The 20,000-nt window shown below is 45.5% G+C and overlaps 1 protein-coding gene across 1 annotated transcript in view; it reads left to right on the top strand.

Moving 5' to 3' along the window:
• Positions 1 to 20,000, top strand: part of LOC311129049 (exocyst complex component 4-like) — a 181,299-nt gene that overhangs the window by 136,466 nt on the left and 24,833 nt on the right. The window contains exons 12-14 of the mRNA XM_084161309.1: positions 12,156 to 12,292; positions 13,483 to 13,638; positions 16,091 to 16,269. Coding sequence (XP_084017435.1) covers positions 12,156 to 12,292; positions 13,483 to 13,638; positions 16,091 to 16,269 — 472 coding nt within the window. The remainder of the gene's footprint in view (positions 1 to 12,155; positions 12,293 to 13,482; positions 13,639 to 16,090; positions 16,270 to 20,000) is intronic.

Raw genomic sequence — 20,000 nt, 5'->3', positions numbered from 1 at the left:
TGTGTTAACCTCTTGACTGGGGCTGGATGGAACGCTGATTGTATTTGTCTCCCCGTCATTTGCTGGAGTGCACCCTGAATTGTAGATGTGTTCATATACACTGGTCTGCTAATGAAGTTGACCTTTTTAATTTCCCTCTGCTTATTTACATGCACACACAATGTGAAAGCACACACACACCATCCCAACTTCCCACCCTTCACCCCACCCCCACAAATGGTTGCTCTAATAACACTGACCTTTTTGTTCGGTGTGTGTGTTGATGTGTTTATTAGCGTGGCAGTGTGCTGCCTGCTGATTGGCTCCTGCGGTGGCGGATTGGGGAGCACTTTATTAAGCACCTATCATGGCCGGGGGAACAACAACAGGCAATCACAGAACAATCCCCAGTTAGCTGCATTGTGTTGCTGTGTGATTGGGACCACAGACCTCCTCTGGGTGGGTGTCTGAGAGAGCACAGGACGAAGGTGGGGAGACAGACTGGGTGGATGGACACACACACACTCGGATTAACACATTTGAATACAGATATTGTACATTCTCAGACACGGGCTCACCCAAAAAATTTGGACACAGGTTTACCTATACACACACACACACTAGTAAACGCTCAGGCTATTCTGGCGTTTACGACTAAATGAGATTCCACCGTTAAAAAAAAGGTCGGAACACCCAATTTCATTCTAACTTTATAGGGCCATATGCAATAAAACAATCCATTTAGATGCGATTCCATTTACCCAAATGTTGTTTGGAATGCACCGCTCCATTATCTGTCATGAAATGGATTGAGCCTAACCACCTCGTTGACTGTTTTACAGCTGTTAAAAACTATCAAGGGATTTTGCACCTTATTTGGTCTGTACCTAAAATCCCTTTTACCTGTTTTCACCCCTCAGTGTGTATATGTGTGTGTTCAGAGTATATCTGCAGCGTGTGTGTGTGTGCTCAGCGTGCGGCTGTGTGTGTGTGTGTGTGTGTGTGTGTGACAGAGACGGTTTGGCTCAAGGTATTACCGGCTGCTGAAGGATAGTGTGTGTTGGGACAAAGAACACTAATGTTTGCCTGTGGAAAAAGGAGCAGGGAAGTTGAAATGTCAGACCTGTTAAAAAAACTGTCTCTTTGTTTGAAGGAAAAGGGAGTTTACTTTGAGCCTATGATAAGTTACAGCTGTCATGTGGCTTGCATTACAAGTTTGATGAAAAATAACATGGGGTGTGTATGTATGAAAAATGTATACACTCACTTAACTGTAAGTCGCTCTGGATAAGAGCGTCAGCTAAATGACTAAAATGTAAAAATGTGTGTGGTGCTATGATAATGAATCTCATCGCTCTCTTATTGACGTATATGTGGCTTAGTGTGTGTGTGTGTGTGTGTGTGTACACATCTTCATCATCTGTGCTCCATTAGGTCCATATGGAACCTTTTTGGGGGTACACACACACCCACACACACACACACACACACACACACATTTCCATCTATAACCTGATCACCCAACTCAGTGGTTGCCATGGGTGATGCTTTGAGTGGGCGGGTTCCGCATCTGCCCCTCCTCCAGAGTGTAATGATGCGACATCACCATCACCGTGGTAACCCCCTGAGGAGAAAGGAGGGAGAGAGAGAGAGAGACGTGTGTACATCTTCATCAGCAGCATGGTAATATGGGGGGGGGGGGGGGGTTCCTCTCTGTGCTCCATTAGGTCCATATGGAACCTTTTTGGGGATTCACACAGTACACACTCACACAGTACACACACACACTCACACAGTACACACACTCACACTCACACAGTACACACACACACTCACACAGTACACACACTCACACTCACACAGTACACACACACACACTCACACAGTACACACTCACACAGTACACACACACACTCACACAGTACACACACTCACACTCACACAGTACACACACACACTCACACAGTACACACACTCACACTCACACAGTACACACACTCACACAGTGCACACACACACTCACACAGTACACACACACACACACACTCACACAGTACACACACTCACACAGTACACACACTCACACAGTACACTCACACAGTACACACACACACTCACACAGTACACACACACACACACACACACACTCACACTCACACAGTACACACACACACACACACTCACACAGTACACACACACACTCACACAGTACACACACACACACACTCACACAGTACACACACACACACACAGTACACACACACTCACACAGTACACTCACACAGTACACACACTCACACTCACACAGTATACACCTACACTCACACAGTACACACACACACACAGTACACTCACACAGTACACACACACACACACTCACACAGTACACACACACACACACACAGTACACTCACACAGTACACACACACACTCACACATTACACACACACACACTCACACAGTACACACACACTCACACAGTACACACACACACACACACACACACACTCACACTCACACAGTACACACACACACACACACTCACACAGTACACACACACACTCACACAGTACACACACACACACACACTCGCACAGTACACACACACACACACTCACACAGTACACACACACTCACACAGTACACTCACACAGTACACACACTCACACTCACACAGTATACACCTACACTCACACAGTACACACACACACACACACAGTACACTCACACAGTACACACACACACACTCACACAGTACACACACACACACACACAGTACACTCACACAGTACACACACACACTCACACATTACACACACACACACTCACACAGTACACACACACTCACACAGTACACACACTCACACTCACACAGTATACACCTACACTCACACAGTACACACACACACACACACAGTACACTCACACAGTACACACACACACACTCACACAGTGCACTCTCACACACACACACACACACACACACACACACACACACAACCCCACTGAGTGAACATCTCCATCTATAACCTGATCACCCAACCCAGTGGTTGCCACGGGTGATGCTTTGTTGTGGGCAGGTTCCGCCTCCGCCCCTCCCCCGGAGTGTAATGATGCGACCATCACCGTGGTAACCCCCCGAGGAGAAAGGAGGGAGAGAGAGAGAGGGATGATTAGGAGGTTTGACATGGAACGCTGTCTGGGGGAAACCACAACATTCTCAGGATTAGTGTTAGGGGCGGAGACTCATAACTCAATCAGTGTGTGTGTCTGTGTGTGTGTTGGGGAGCCATCTGTTCATAGGTGAGTGTGATATAAGCACTCACAGCATCCAAGGGGATGATGATGGTGATGATGGTGATGATAATGTTAAGGGTTTTCACCCCCACTGGCAAAACACAATCTGCTCTGACATCTTGTGACACTTTGTTTCTAATGAAAGGTAGGCCTACATTTGCTGCAGCATAGCCTATGCTACATTAATATAAGGACTGAATGCACGTCTAATTTACACATCTCCATCTGGCTTTCGGGGGTCACCTTATTTTTTTATTGTTAAGATACCGTTTTTTAAATTGCAGCTGTAGAGTTTTAAAATAGCGTATCACTCGAATATTGTTGCTTTAAATCAGTGTGCACACGAGCACTCTCTCACATTCTTTCTCTCTCCATTAATTCTATTCAAATTGCATCCAAAATGTCCTAGCCTACCCCTTCCAGGTAATACATTCAATGCAGTATTAGCCTTATACTGTATTTAGCTAATGAATGATGGGTTATGCATAAGCTTCTAACTTTAGCCTTTGTCTCTTGGGCAGTATGCACCTGCGAATGGCTCATCAGGCTCAGGTAGCATAAGGCTTGAATTTTCTTGACAATCAAAGCTCTAATCAAATGTGCTTTAGAATTACACTTCCGGTTTTGGCGGGATATACCGGTGTTACCCGGGAGAAAAGGGATTTATTCTTGCGATGGAAGATTTGTAAAATACCGGGAAAATATTCAACCCTACTGTGCACATGCTATAAACATAATGTCGGCTTGAAAGTATCGATACATTAGCCAAACCCTTTCATTAGTTTATCATACATAATACTGTATGTGAATAACAATACAGTACATGCTGGTCTTTTTCCAGTTATAGAGAGCTGTGATTGTAAATAAGCATCTCTCTGTGAGGAACTATGACATTCCGCTCTCAATTTGTGCATCATTCCATTAGAGAAGTAGTTGGTTGGATGCCTTCACTGATGTAAACACTAACAGTGGGTGCTGATTGGCTATGATCTGCACTTTAACTCGCCAGAGAGGCCTTTGATTTGACGTGATCGGAGGTGACAGTTTGTGATAGGTGTTTTCCGCTCTTCTATGAAGAGGCCTCAAAAGAAGAAGCTTCTTTAGTGGGATTTCATCGTCATATGACTTTCTGCGTCTCAAATTGCACCCTATTCCCAATATAGTGGGAATATGGGGCTCTGGTCAAAATGAGTGCACTATGTAGGGGTTAGGGTGGCATTTGGACAGAGATGCTGAATTGTTCCAGTGAAGTGAACTCCAATCAGAGAGAGAAGAGAAGAGAAGAGATGGCTGTGACGTGTTTATTTCCATTTAGATTGCAGCAGGGTCTAACATGCCTAATGCCGTCCAGCCAAGGTTTGTTTGTAGAACTACTGCATGTGTTATTGACAATTTGCTGCGTGAATCTACACGCACGCACACCAGCACTCATACACACACACTGGAACATACACACACACAAAGATAATCAACTCTTTCACAACCTTACACACACTGGAACAAACACATATAGAAAGATAATCAACTCTTTCACAACCTTACACACACACTGGAACAAACACATATAGAAAGATAATCAACTCTTTCACAACCTTACACACACACTGGAACAAACACACACACAAAGATAATCAACTCTTTCACAACCTTACACACACACTGGAACAAACACACACAGAAAGATAATCAACTCTTTCACAACCTTACACACACACTGGAACAAACACATATACAAAGATAATTACATTTTAGTCATTTAGCAGACGCTCTTATCCAGAGCGACTTACAGTTAGTGAGTGCATACATTTTCATACTGGCCCCCCGTGGGAATCGAACCCACAACCCTTGCGTTGCAAGTGCCATGCTCTACCAACTGAGCTACACAGGGCCAAACACACACCAACACACAGCCCTCCCTTCACTGGGGTAAAGGGGAGTCACACATGAGTAGGACAGTGTCTGGCAGATCATTCATCAACGTCAGCATGGACTCACGCCTCTGAGACTCCCTCTGCACACGCCGGACGGCCCACATGCTTCTGCTACTTCAGTGTGTGTGTGTGTGTGTGAGCATGTTATTTGTGTTTGTAGAACCCTGGCCTGCAGACTTGAATGTGGGGTGACACGAGTCACGGCCGACACAGGAGTCAGCGGTTTTGGGTCAGTGATGAGAGTGACGTGGCGGAACGCACAGGGTTAAATGCTCTGGCCCTCTCGATCCGTAGGGGCCGCCCCTTGATTAATGGGGAAACCCTCCGACCTGTTTCAGGGGCACGACAAAGCCCCTTGACAGCCCTCTTCAGACCCCTCTACAAGACCTTGTGTGTGGATCTTTTTGTAACAGAGGCAGGACAGCAGTACAGGGGTAGAAGAGTTGGGATAGTTTCCATGGCCATTCAGTCTGTACATTAATACCATTTTATTTGACTGACTGTCTGTATTAACATTTAATTCACCTCAATTCCACAGTTTCAGCAATATGGCAAGGCCTAGTTGTGAACCATTCAATAGACAACATCCACTGGGCACAGATGTCAGTTTAACATCTAGTTTTGATTTACATTTGGTTGAGTTGTCAACTAACGTGAATTCAATGTGAAATCAACCAAAAATGTCACCATGGTATTGGATTTAGGTTAAAGGTTGGGTGACTTTTTTTGCAAATCTTATCCGTTTTCCACTTTGATTCAACGTCATCACATAGATGTTTGGGATTTAAATTACTTAGAAACGACGTTGATTCAACAAGTTTTTGCCCAGTGGCATCATGGCAGCTTTTAAGTTATTTTGACTATTTCACTCAGGACACCCTGATGCACTCAAGGTCCAAAAATGCTAAATATGTCCTCTATCATCACAGTCAGTGAGAGTAATGAGAAAAACTCTCCCTAAGATCAGTCTCTTTAAATGAAGATTACTACTGTACTATTATCACACTAGAGGCTCAAAGTCATCAAGGACACATCCCGCCCCTGCTCTCGCCTCCATTCAGGAGTGTTTAGAACTCTAATAACTGCTATTATCACCAGCTCAGGCGTTTCTATGGTGATGCCACTGCATTAACGGCGGCTGTAGCCAATGAGACAATAGTCTGAGTGCTCACTGTGCCCTGTTTTCATCATTAGCTCTCAGAGATTGTGCCTTTCACTCTCTCTGAAGGAATTTACACTGGTAAATCACTGAATTTCTAGACCCATTTTGTGTATCGCCGGCCTCAATTCAATTTTCTTTCAGCTAGGCCCCGACACAAAATAGAAGAGAAAGAAGTGCAAGCCAGCCATGTTTCAGTGTGTATGTGTGTGTGCTTTGGTTTTAATGCATTTGGTAGAGGAATGATGGAGAGAGTGGAGTGTGACTGCTTAAAGCTAGAGTGTTTGTGGAAAGAGAGTGAGTTGTCAATAAAGTTGTCTCGTGGGAGAAGTTTTGCCAGCCCCCAGAATGCATTTCGTCTCCTCCGCGTGTGACAGTTAAATAAGATGGAGAGGTCCCACTGTTTGTCAAGACCCCTGTGAATGGTCTCTCTCTTTCCCTTTCTCTCTTGCTCTCTCTCTTCGTCTCTCTTCGTCTCTCTTCGTCTCTCTCTCTCTCTCTCTCTCTCTCTCTCTCTCTCTCTCTCTCTCTCTCTCTCTCTCTCTCTCGCTCTCTCTCTCTCTCTCTCTCTCTCTCTCTCTCTCTCTCTCTCTCTCTTCTCTCAATCTGCGGCCCTTGATGACTTTGTAATGATTTCTGCTGCAACGACGAATGGTTATGTTAAATGAGCAGAGTCAGACAAGGCGAGCAGAGCCAGAGCATTTGTTCCAGGATTAATGGATCTGGGATCCATTGTTTACCGTCCCCGTTCCTGACCTGCTGATATCCAGCCTCACTAACTCTTAGTAGGAGGAGAGAGAATACTGGACTTAGTGTTCAAACACCAAGGAAAGAGTGAAAGAAAGAGAAACAGAGAGGGAGAGAGAAAGAGAGGGAGAAAGAGAGAGAGAGGCCTAAAGGGAAATATTTCTGTCTAGTGTTCATCTTTCTTGTAGGTTTTTTAGCAGCTGAAGGTGATTTTAAAGTGAAAGCTAACAATTGTATGACTGATTCATTGGAGTTGGCTTTAGTTCTTGCCCAATAGCAGGATGGTTATCATCTCCTTGGCTCTCACAGCAACTCCTTCCATCGTCTCTGTGATGACAAATATAGAAAGTCCTCTTCCTGGCTCCATCACACACTCACTGGGGTTTCTGGTGTGTGTGTGTGTCTCTGTTTTTGTGTGTGTGTATCTGTGTGTGTTCAACTGTGCGTGTGCCTGTATGTCTGCTTGTGTCTAGAAGTGCCAGCCCTCCCCTACTGTGTGAAGGGGTCCCTGCTCTCCTCCGTCATGCTGGCAGGGGGCCGTGGGCAATGGGACTGGGGGGGGGGTCCCCTGGCGGAGTTTCATGACAGGGACCAGCCTTGTGGAGCTCTGGGTATGGGCAGCACTACAGATCATTACCCCCCAGCAGGGAGAGGGAGCAGGGGGCCAGCCAGGAGTCCCTTTAATCAGTAACTACCCTGTTCAGGCCACTGCTGCCCCCTGCTGACTACACCCTGCTACTGTTGCCAGCAGGGCATCTTCAACAGTGTAAGAGCTGGTACGGCTAGCTGCCACTGCTAACCACTACTGCTGCTGCTGCTTCTAGACTAGCGGTTAGCACTGCCGTGGCTAATGTTAGTGAGTTTCAATGGACCACTCCACTGTGTGCACTAGTATATGTCTTTATTTGAATCAAACACACTTTGTCTTGGTCTGACCCACAAAAACAACTCACACACAATCCTTTGATGCTAAGAAATTCATTTTTATTGATAAAATACCAGAAGAAATGACTAGATATTATAGAAAATAGTGAGAGAGGAGAAATAAGTAAATAATTAAAATAAGAAGAAAGAAGATAGTTGATCCTTGCTTGTTTTAATTTAATTTGACCACTTCTTATCCAGTTCCAAGAATGGACAGACCTGTAAAGAGCACAGGGAGAGGGGTCAGCTGAATATGTCAGGTTTCATTTAAAAGACAGTGGTGACAGTGTGGGAAGTCAGCTCTTATGGCGCTTTATGACGTGGATTATGTCAATTCTATGACAACATTATATACAAAAGAATTGTGGACACCCCTTCAAATTAGTGGATTCTGCTATTTTTAGCCACAACCGTTGCTGACAGGTGTATAAAATCTAGCACACAGCCATGCAATCTCCATAGACAAACATTGTCAGTAGAATGGCCTTACTGAAGAGCTCAGTGACTTTCAGCGTGGCACCGTCATAGGATGCCACTTTTCCAACAAGTCAGTTTGTCAAATTTCTGCCCTACTAGAGCTGCCCCTCCAACTGTAAGTTCTGTTATTGTGAAGTGGAAACGTCTAGGAGCAACAACGGCTCAGCCGCGAAGTGGACCACCGAGTGCTGAAGCGTGTAGCGCGTAAAAATTGTCTGTGCTCTTTTGCAACACTACCGAGTTCCAAACTGCCTCTGGAAGCAACGTCAGCACACTAACTGTTCGTCGGGAGCTTCATGAAATTGGTTTCCATTGCCGAGCAGCCGCACACAAGCCTAAGATGTGGTCCTCTGTAGCTCAGCTGGTAGAGCAAGGCGCTTGTAACGCCAAGGTAGTGGGTTCGATCCCCGGGACCACCCATACACTAATTATACACCTGTCAGCAACGGTTGTGGCTAAAAATAGCAGAATCCATTAATTTGAAGGGGTGTCCACATACCTTTGTATATATATAGCCTCATCTCTGGTTAAGAAATGACCGACCTGCTCTGGACACTATGGCCAGTCTTTCATTAAGAACTTTTACCATAGCAAAGATATCACAAAAGATTTGTTTGAGCTGTGCATGGTAACAGAGGACAAAGTTTCCAATCTACTATGCTTAATGAGCACAAACAAAGCAACTGGGCTGGATAACCTTCCTTCAAGATTCATAAAGGATAGTGCTTGTGTCACTGCTAAAATGATAACGCATATTGTAAACCTTTCTATTAGTAGTGGTACATTTCCCAATGATCTCTAAACAGCCCGGGTGGTTCCACTCCACAAGAAGAGTAGTAAAACAAATGTAGGAAACTACAGGCCTGTGTCGATCCTCTGCACCTTATCCAAAGTTGTTGAGAGATTAGCTTTTAATCAACTTGAGGGATACCTTCTCGAGCACAAACTTCTTTATGAACTCCAATCTGGCTTTAGAACAGCTCATTCCACTAATACCTGCCTTATCCACCTTTTTGACCATATCAAGCAGGAAAGTGAGAAGGGGAACTATACAGATATGGTCATGTTAGACTTGCAGAAAGCTTTTGACACTGTGGACCATGATATTCTCCTGATGAAACTGAAATGCATGGGTCTAAATGATGTAACACAGAGTTGGTTTAGGTCTTATCTGACCAACAGAACACAAGTATGTAATGTTGGTGATGTTCTGTTAGAGGCCAAATAAATATCCTGTGGAGTACCGCAGGGATCAATTTTAGGGCCTCTCTTATTTCTCATATATGTTAATGATATGCCAGATACAGTAAAGTGCAAACTCCTGCTTTATGCTGATGACTCAGCCCTACTGGTATCAGGGAAGGATACAGTTTACATAGAGGAGACCCTGAGTAAGGAATTGCATTTTGTTAGAGATTGGTTGACTGACAACAAATTGTCGCTACATTTGGGAAAAGCTGAATGGATTTTGTTTGGAACAAAACGTAGATTGCTTAGGGCTGACAAGATAAAGGTAAACTGTGCAGCCAAGGAGATTTAATCTAAAACAAGTGTAACTTATCTTGGTGTGTCCATAGATCAATCCCTTTCTGGAGACCTGATTGCTGCAAAAATTATTTCTAAAATGGCGAACAAACTGAAATGTTTATAACGTAACACTAGATATTTTAACATCAAAGTTAAGAAACTGCTTGTCTCAACCTTGATTCAGTTTAATTTTGATTATGCATGCTCTGCTTGGTATAGTGGGTTAACCGAAAAGCTGAAAAAGAGAATTTGTTTCATGCAACATAATGTTATCAGGTAAATGCTGAATGTCCCCCTAGGACCCACATAGGGGTACAGGAGTTCTGAATGTCCCCCTAGGACCCACATAGGGGTACAGGAGTTCCGGGAGGTGGGCTTGTTGCCTTTGGACTCCAGAGTGGACCAACTTAAACTTAATCATATGTTTGACATCTTAAATGATTGTGCTCCAGGTTATATGAAAAAACACGTTGATATGGTCTATAACCAACACAGTTACAATACCAGAGCAGGTGTTATGTCTTGTAAAATCCCTAGCCTAGAGCAAACAGTACTGCGAGAAGCACGTTTCTCTATACAGGCTTTTGTCTATGAAATAGCCTCCCCTTGGAGATCAAGCAAATAAAAAGTAGAAATAGCTTTAAAAAGCAGGCAAAGGTTTTCATTTGGACAAGTTTGTCTTAGTAAGAGAAACCACTCCACTGCCCCTTCTGCCCCCTACTGCTGGTCAGGTGTATATATATATATATATATATATATTTTTTTTTTTGTCATTTAGCAGACGCTCTTATCCAGAGCGACTTACAGTTAGTGAGTGCATACATTATTTTTTTTTAAATGTTATAGTCCCGTGGGAATTGAACCCACAACCCTGGCGTTGCAAACGCCATGCTCTACCAACTGAGCTACATCCTGGACAACGCTGGGCCAATTGTGCGCCGCCCCATGGCGTTTGCGATGAATTGCAACGCCGACTGCGAGCCAGGCCTAATCGCCCAACATCAGTGCCTGACCTCACTAATGCTCTTGTGGCTGAATGGAAGCAAGTCCCCGCAGCAATGTTCCAACATCTAGTGGAAAGCCTTCCCAGAAGAGTGGAGGCTGTTATAGCAGCAAAGGGGGGACCAACTCCATATTAATGGCCATGATTTTGGAACGAGATGTTTGACGAGCAGATGTCCAAATGCTTTTGGTCATGTAGTGTAGGTCTGTGGCAGTGGTGTCAAGTTTGGTGTGTGTATTGAAGTGTCTGCTTCCGTCCTGCTATTTGTAACGCTACTCTGGCTAACCTGTAATGACTGTAGTTTTGACAGAGCTCGCTTGGGGCTCTTGTCGTTCGTGCAGGCATAAGTACACACACACACACTCACCTGATCTCTCTCACTCACACACACACCTCCTGCCACTCCTCTGACACGGCGGTATATCGTTGACAATGACAAGCTCCCAACAGCATCCACTCCCTGACAGGAGAATATAAAGTCATTGTATTAGATTTGTTGCCTGCTGACGGCTTTGCACATCGGACAGGAGAGACCTGACAGTCCCCTCAACACTGGTGTTACACTACTTCAGGAGCCATATCATTTTCTGCTCCCCTTCTAGTGGCTGTAAAGAGAGAACTACGTCCCAAATTGCACCCTATCCCCTATACAGTGCACTACTTTTGTCCAGAGCCCTGGGCCCTGGTCAAAAGTAGCGTACTATATAGGGAATAGGGTGTCATTTGGGACTCAGTGATATGTTTCCTGGGTAAGTGAGGACAAGGGAGTGGCTGAATTACAAGTATCACTGGGCTCAGAGCTGAGGCGTCCGTGACAGTGACAGTTTTGTGGTTGAAATGAAAAATGTTATGTTGGTTGAGGTTAGGACTTTTTTTATTCAACACTTTGTCACATTGTCAAACCACAACATGTTTCATATTTCTTTTTTTATTTGATATTTCTTTTTTTATAATCAGAACAAAGAAAAAACGAGTGTCTATAACTATTAACAGCTGAAACATATTCTCTCCCTCTCTCCATGTAAGGAGATTTATTATTTCTGCCTGAAATGAAACATTTCATGTATAATTATGAATGTATTAACCCTGTATTTCTCTGTGTCCTCTCCAGAGCACAGTGGTAGTGGAGAAGTCCATCCAGGACCTGATGACTCTGATGCAGGACCTGAGTGCCTACTCCAACCAGTTCCTGGAGATGGTCTGTGACAAGCTGAAGGAGTACAAGGAGATCTGCAATACCGCGTACAGGTAAGAGTTAGACTGGTCTGTGACAAGCTGAAGGAGTACAAGGAGATCTGCAACACCTCATACAGGTAAGAGTTAGACTGTCTCAGGCCCAGTGCAAGCATGAGGAAAGTGGGTCCTCTCTTCCTTGCTAGAAGGTATAGAAACTGAAACTGTCATTTCACTCAGTTTATTGTGGTTGAGGGTATATTGGGTGTCAGCAGTGCTCTCTCTCTCTGACATACACACACACCTGTGTTGTGCTTGTCTTCATCGGGCTGAACCCCAGAGAGATTTAGGCTGACCTTTAACCTTGTGCAAATAAGAACCCAGCTCTCTGCCCCTTTAACCCTCCTCTACCCCTCCATCCTCTACCCTCTACCTCTCCTCTACCCCTCCATCCTCTACCCCTCTAACCCTCCTCTACCCCTCCATCCTCTACCCCTCTACCTCTCCTCTACCCCTCCATCCTCTACCCCTCTAACCCTCCTCTACCCCTCCATCCTCTACCCCTCCATCCTCTACCCCCTAACCCTCCTCTACCCCTCCATCCTCTACCCCTCTAACCCTCCTCTACCCCTCCATCCTCTACCCCTCCATCCTCTACCCCCTAACCCTCCTCTACCCCTCCATCCTCTACCCCTCTAACCCTCCTCTACCCCTCCATCCTCTACCCCTCCATCCTCTACCCCCTAACCCTCCTCTACCCCTCCATCCTCTACCCCTCTAACCCTCCTCTACCCATCCATCCTCTACTCCTCCATCCTCTACCCCTCTACCTCTCCTCTACCTCTCCTCTACCCTTCCATCCTCTACCCCTCTACCTCTCCTCTACTCCTCCATCCTCTACCCCTCTACCTCTCCTCTACTCCTCCATCCTCTACCTCTCCTCTACTCCTCCATCCTCTACCCCTCTACCTCTCCTCTACCCTTCCATCCTCTACCCCTCTACCTCTCCTCTACCCTTCCAGCCTCTACCCCGCTACCTCTACCTCTCACCTGACCAGGTGTTACTCCCTGCTGTGGGTGTGGAAACACTGTGCCTCAGTTAGCTGCTGTGTGTTTATGGAGGGGTTATCTGGAACTCAAGCACTGATCCAAAGTGCTGAGCTAAACAGTTATCCTCCCACATGCAGGCAATCTGTCTCCATCCAACCTCATGCTATGCCATCTGTACTATACAGTTGATGATCTCTCTCTGCCCTCTGTCCCAGGGGCATAGTCCAGTGTGAGGAGAAGCTGACCATCAGTGCATCGTGGTCTAAGGACGAGGACATAAGCCGACTGCTCCAGTCTCTGCCCAACTGGGCTAACATGGCCCAGCCCAGACAGCTCCGACAGAAGAGAGAGGACGAAGAGGACTTCACCAGGTGACACACACACACATACACACACACACACATACACACACACACACACACACACACACACACAGAAAAGTATCCTCACCCTCCCCCTCCACCCCTTCATCAAGCATGTTGTGATTGAACGAGACAGCGATGTAAAATAAGTAGTGATTGCTCCATAAGGATGCATTTGGCAGTTAAAAACCTATCTGTCCAGCGCATTGGATTTAAATGCAAGGATAAGCTTTTAGGCTTTTTTAATTTGAGTCACAGCCACATACATTTTCAACATTCTTTGGAGGGATTAGAGGCTCCACGTCTGGTAACCCAGCTCTCCTTTTGATAAAGCTCCAGTAATAAGGTGCTTGTTTGGAACAAGTCATTCAGTTCTTCCCCCTCTCTCTCTCTCTCTCTCTCTCTCTGTCTTTCATTCTCAGTTTCTCTCTCTCTCTCTCTCTCTCTCTCTCTCTCTCTCTCTCTCTCTCTCTCTCTCTCTCTCTCTCTCTCTCTCTCTCTCTCTCTCTCTCTCTCTCTCTCTCTCTCTTTCGAGTTTTGATATTGAAGTGAATTCACCAAGGCTGCTAGTCGCTAGTCACACAAAATATGAGGATATTCTTTGTGGCAGCAACAATTTGATGTCTTCTCCTCAAGGCTGTGTTCTTGTCAAGTGTCTGCCAGCATGTGTAGAGTCTGAAACGTCACATTGCCTTAAAATAGAGCTCTCTCTCTTTCTCACTCTCTCTCACACACACACACACACACACACACACACACACACACACACACACACACACACACACACACACACACAGTTCAGTCTTCTCTCTCTCTCCCCTTCCCTGTAGATCTTGCTCCTACTCCAGTTACTAGCTAGTCATTGGGCCTGTGGTGACTGAACTAAGTCTGTCAGTCAGTCCTAAATAAAAGTGTAGGTCATTACTGGAAGCCCAAGGCCTCATTGAGATGCATGCTGGAGTTGATGTGACTGGTCTGTCTGTCCAGGGTCCAGCTCCACACTGTGCCAGCCATCCTCTGTGCAGGGGACCGTGGGATGGTTATTATAGTCCCCCCTAATCCTCCTCACCCCCCCAATAAATGTCCTTCTCCTTTTCACTGTCCTCCTGCCTTCCACTGCAGTCCTCTACTTCGTTCTGGGGAATCCTTATCTGGAGCTGTTCGCAGCTTTTAAGCCCCTGCTCTTAAAGGGTTAATGCATTACCTATATCCAGAAGAAAAACCCTTATCTCTCTAACCTGGTCTCAGATCTTCCGATCTCCTATTGTCATTAATACGCCAAACAATGACCAAAGGATTTGGCAAGATGGGACAAACAGATCTGGGACCAGGCTAACCCTTGTTTGAATATCAGGCAGTTAGTTCAAACAGATCTGGGACCAGGCTAACCCTTGTTTGAATATCAGGCAGTTAGTTCAAACAGATCTTGTACCAGGCTAACCCTTGTTTGAATATCAGGCAGTTAGTACAAACAGATCTGGGACCAGGCTAACCCTTGTTTGAATATCAGGCAGTTAGTTCAAGCAGATCTGGGACCAGCCTAACCCTTGTTTGAATATCAAGCAGTTAGTTCAAACAGATCTTGTACCAGGCTAACCCTTGTTTGAATATCAGGCAGTTAGTTCAAACAGATCTGGCCCTTGTTTGAATATCAGGCAGTTAGTTCAAGCAGATCTGGGACCAGGCTAACCATGGTTTGAATATCAGGCAGTTAGTTCAAGCAGATCTGGGACCAGGCTAACCCTTGTTTGAATATCAGGCAGTTAGTTCAAGCAGATCTTGTACCAGGCTAACCCTTGTTTGAATATCAGGCAGTTAGTTCAAGCAGATCTGGGACCAGGCTAACCCTTGTTTGAATATCAGGCAGTTAGTTCAAGCAGATATGGGACCAGCCTAACCCTTGTTTGAATATCAGGCAGTTAGTTCAAACAGATCTTGTACCAGGCTAACCCTTGTTTGAATATCAGGCAGTTAGTTCAAACAGATCTGGGACCAGGCTAACCCTTGTTTGAATATCAGGCAGTTAGCTCAAGCAGATCTGGGACCAGCCTAACCCTTGTTTGAATATCAGGCAGTTAGTTCAAACAGATCTTGTACCAGGCTAACCCTTGTTTGAATATCAGGCAGTTAGTTCAAACAGATCTGGGGCCAGGCTAACCCTTGTTTGAATATCAGGCAGTTAGTTCAAGCAGATCTGGGACCAGGCTAACCCTAGTTTGAATATCAGGCAGTTAGTTCAAACAGATCTTGTACCAGGCTAACCCTTGTTTGAATATCAGGCAGTTAGTTCAAACAGATCTGGGACCAGGCTAACCCTTGTTTGAATATCAGGCGGTTAGTTCAAACTACTCTCATTACATTTTAGAACCTGTCTAGAACTTGTCACATTGATTGATTTAGTCTAATAGACCTTCTTTCACTCCCCTCCTCTCCCTCTCCCTCTCCCATCCCCTCCCTCCAGGGCGGCGTTTGCCAAGGAGTCTGAGGTGCTAACGGGTAACCTAGGTGACAAGCTGATCCCGCAGAACGAGATCCTGCGTGACGTGAGCGACCTGAAGGCTCTGGCCAACCTGCAGGAGAGCATGGAGTGGCTGGCCTCCAGACTCAAAGGCTTCTTCATCAACCTGCCCCACGCTGCCAGTGAGTACACACACATAGGCAGACACGCATACATACACACACACCTTATGGCTTCTACACATGCAGGGTTAGCGGGGTGTGCGTGGGGAGGGGTGCAGGGGTGAGGTGTGTGTGTAGATTGAAGGGCTGCTTGTTCAACACCTGTCCTACACAGCCAATGAATGAACAGTATGCAACACAAGCGGGGGTTCCATATTGCTAACATGGACTGTCTAGCATGACTGCACATACTGCCACTAGTATACACATCCACTCCCAACGGCATGTGTATGTACACGCTGTAGTCTGACACCTTAAGAGTCATGATTTTATTTCGCTCCCTAGTAGCTGAAGTTATTTATTCTCTCAGTCACACACACACACACACACAGCAGTGGTTTTCCTCTCTGTCATTAAGAGTTTGCCTGAGTGAATTACCACAGTCTAATTAGACCCAGGTAGGAGGGCCTCCTGACACAAACACCACTTTATACACACTCTCATTAGCCCTGGAAGTGTGTGTGTGTGTGTGTGTGTGTGGTTTGTTTCAAAACTCTATCCCTGTCAAAAGCCTTTTACTCACTGTCATTACAGAGACCTCATTTATCACTGATCATACCATGGCTGTGTGTTCCATTGTCATTAGCAGGCTGAGTATGTTTCTGATCTTGTAATACAAGTCTTATGGTGTTGTGCCCATACACATAGAATCTCATTCTAATTCTACGGTTGTGCCGTCCTTCAATATGTCATCAAAACCTTGATGGTGAGGCTCAGACCACACTCAGAAGGGCTCAGAACACACACACACACACACACACACACACACACACACACACACAAACACACAGAGAGAAAGGTCACAGCCCATCTTAAGCCAAGTGTTGCGATCACCTGTTCCAGAGCGTGAAAGTGACTGAGTTCTTCCCCTGTTGCTTCCCATGTCACCTCTTTCATTTTACACCTATAAAAGTTCCCATTTCCTCTGTGAACTTCCCCTTTCTGAATGACTTAAATGAGGGATTTTCTTTCTATTGTTATTTTTGGGGGGAGAAAGAGGAGACAGTCAGAGCGCTGTTCCTTCCTCCTCGGCAGCTCAGATAAGAATTAAATAAGAGAACAGGCGTTGAACGTGGCATAATTATCATTAATTCTGCCGAGTGGCATTAATGGAGTGTGTTTTATCATGGTGGGACAGCCACAGTATTGTTCATTATTTAGTGTTTGCCTAGGCTGATGGGGCTCGGCGCGGTACGGCGCAGGGAGAGAAAAAAAGCCTCCCTTCTTCTTATCTCTCCGTTTCCCCACTCCTCCCTAAATTGGATTTCATATTACAGAGGTAGTCAGGTATGAACAAGTCATTTTCTCTCTCTTGTCTTCCTCGACTCGTACACGTTTTCTTCTCACTCTCTTTGCGGTGTAATGGCCGTGCTAGATTAAGGAGGCTTTCAGTCGGGGCGGCTGTCCTCTGGAGTGTGGTGCAGCCCTGTAGCACCCATGTTCCTCCATGGTAGTGGAACGAATGAACGACCTTGAGACAGATAGGACCAGAGTCCTAGATAGAGTTTAGTCATTGAGGTTTCTACCAAAAGCATTATGATGCATAATGCATTTACATGACACCACATCATTTGATTGATTGATTTAATTTATTGGATAATTAACAGTCAACATCAACAATCAACATTACATACATTAAACACCAGGCTTATTTCCATTGTGGTCCTCAATTCCCATTCTCTGATAGGGCTGTTTCAGGCAGGAAGTGTTGGACTGCAGTGTCATTCTCCTTCCTGTGTGATTCAGTTGGAGTGTTGTTTAAAAGTAGAGGGCAGGGTTGTAGTATTGGGGGTTCACTCCCATACCAAAGCAGAGCACTATGGAGTGATATTAGTGCCAACAGAAATGTATTCTGAATGAAATCATAGTAAGACCCATAACTGTTAGACATACTAACAGGGCACAGGTGTAAGCGGTGTCAATGTGTGATCTGTAAACTACCCCAAACAGTTGGTACAGTACTCTGCTATACTAACTACATTATAGCCTACTGCTATTCTATCAACCAACCAAGTTGTTTACAGAACCAACATCGGTCCCCCAAAGAACAATGCTACGATAATGCCCAGCGTCGTATGCAGGAGGTAGATCGGCACAGAGCAATCAGTCTAAGATGGACATTTCCTATAATCACCTCCCAATGTCTTTGACTGGGCTGCATCTCTAAAGCAAACACACAGAGAGACACACAGAGACAGGGAGAAGGCAGGGAGAAGATTAGCATGATAAATACACTGCCTCTGTCAAGACGCTGCTGAATCTTAATTTAATCTTAATTTGATTCAACAATCGTGTGTGCATGGTGTGTGTGGGGTATGTGTGTTTGATATGACAGAGGGACAGCGGTCATCCTGTGTGTGTGTGTGTGTGTGTGTGTGTGTGTGTGTGTGTGTGTACACTTATGGTGATTGGCCATGAGGGTGGCAAGAGCGATGGTCTTATCGCCCATCTGGGCGCCGCTCTGGACACCTAATCCTCTCAGACAATATTTACCTGAGTTGACACACACACACTACACACACACACTACACACACACAACACACACACACTGAGGGCACCTACCAACATGATGGCCGCTTTCTGCTGAAAACAGCTGTGTGTGTGTTTTCAAAAAATTTGATCTGTGGGCATATCTGTCTGTCTGTCCTGTCTCATGTCTGTCTGGCTGTTATGTCTGTCTGTCCTGTCTGTCCAGTTTATCATGTCTGTCTGTCCTGTCTGTCCTGTCTTTCATGTCTGTCATGTCTGTCTGGCTGTCATATCTGTCCTGTCTGTCATGGCTGTCCTGTCTGTCTTGTCTGTCATGGATGTCCTGTCTGTCATGTCTGTCATGTCTGTCCTGTCTGTCATGGCTGTCCTGTCTGTCCTGTCTGTCATGTCTATCATGTCTGTCCTGTCATGTCCTGTCTATCATGTCTGTCCTGTCTGTCCTGTCATGTCTGTCTGTACATTTGTGTTTTCATGTTTCATTAATCTCTTTGTGTGAGTGAGTGTTTATTTTTTTATATAAACTGGGTGGTGGCCCTGAATGCTGATTGGCTGAAAGCCGTGGTATATCAGACCTTATAAAAATATTTTTTACTGTTCTAATTAAGTTGGTAACCAGTTTATAACAGCAATAACGCACCTCGGGGGTTTGTGGTATATAGCCAATATACCACGGCTAACGGCTGTATCCAGGCACTCCGCGTTGCGTTGTGCTTAAGAACTTAGCCGTGGTATATTGGCCCTAGGAAGAGTAGCAGCTGCCTTGGCAGCAGCTAATGGGGATCCATAATAAATACACATACCACACCTCCTCGTGCCTTATTGCTTAACTATGTTGCTATGTCTGTGTCTGTCTGTACATGTACATCTTTATTTCTTCAGTAGCTGAGTTTGGTGAGCAGTTGATGGTGATTATTTTATAACAGGCCGATGGTAGTCTTTGCTCCAGTGTGTGTATGTGTGTGTGCGCCTGTGTGTGTGTGTGCGCCTGTGTGTGTGTGCGCCTGTGTGTGTGTGTGTGTGTGCGCCTGTGTGTGTGTGTGCTCCTGTGTGTGTGTGTGTGTGCGCCTGTGTGTGTGTGCGCGCCTGTTTGTGCGTATACGTATGCCTGTGTGTGTGTGTGTGTGCGCCTGTGTGTGTTTGCGCGCCTGTGTGTGCGTATACGTATGCCTGTGTGTGTGTGTGTGTGTATGTGTGTGTGTCT

Source organism: Coregonus lavaretus (genome assembly GCF_964263955.1).
Source record: "Coregonus lavaretus genome assembly, chromosome: 5".
NCBI lineage: Eukaryota > Metazoa > Chordata > Actinopteri > Salmoniformes > Salmonidae > Coregonus > Coregonus lavaretus.
Note: the sequence above shows the minus strand (reverse complement) of the source record. Positions and strands in the feature narration are given on the sequence as shown.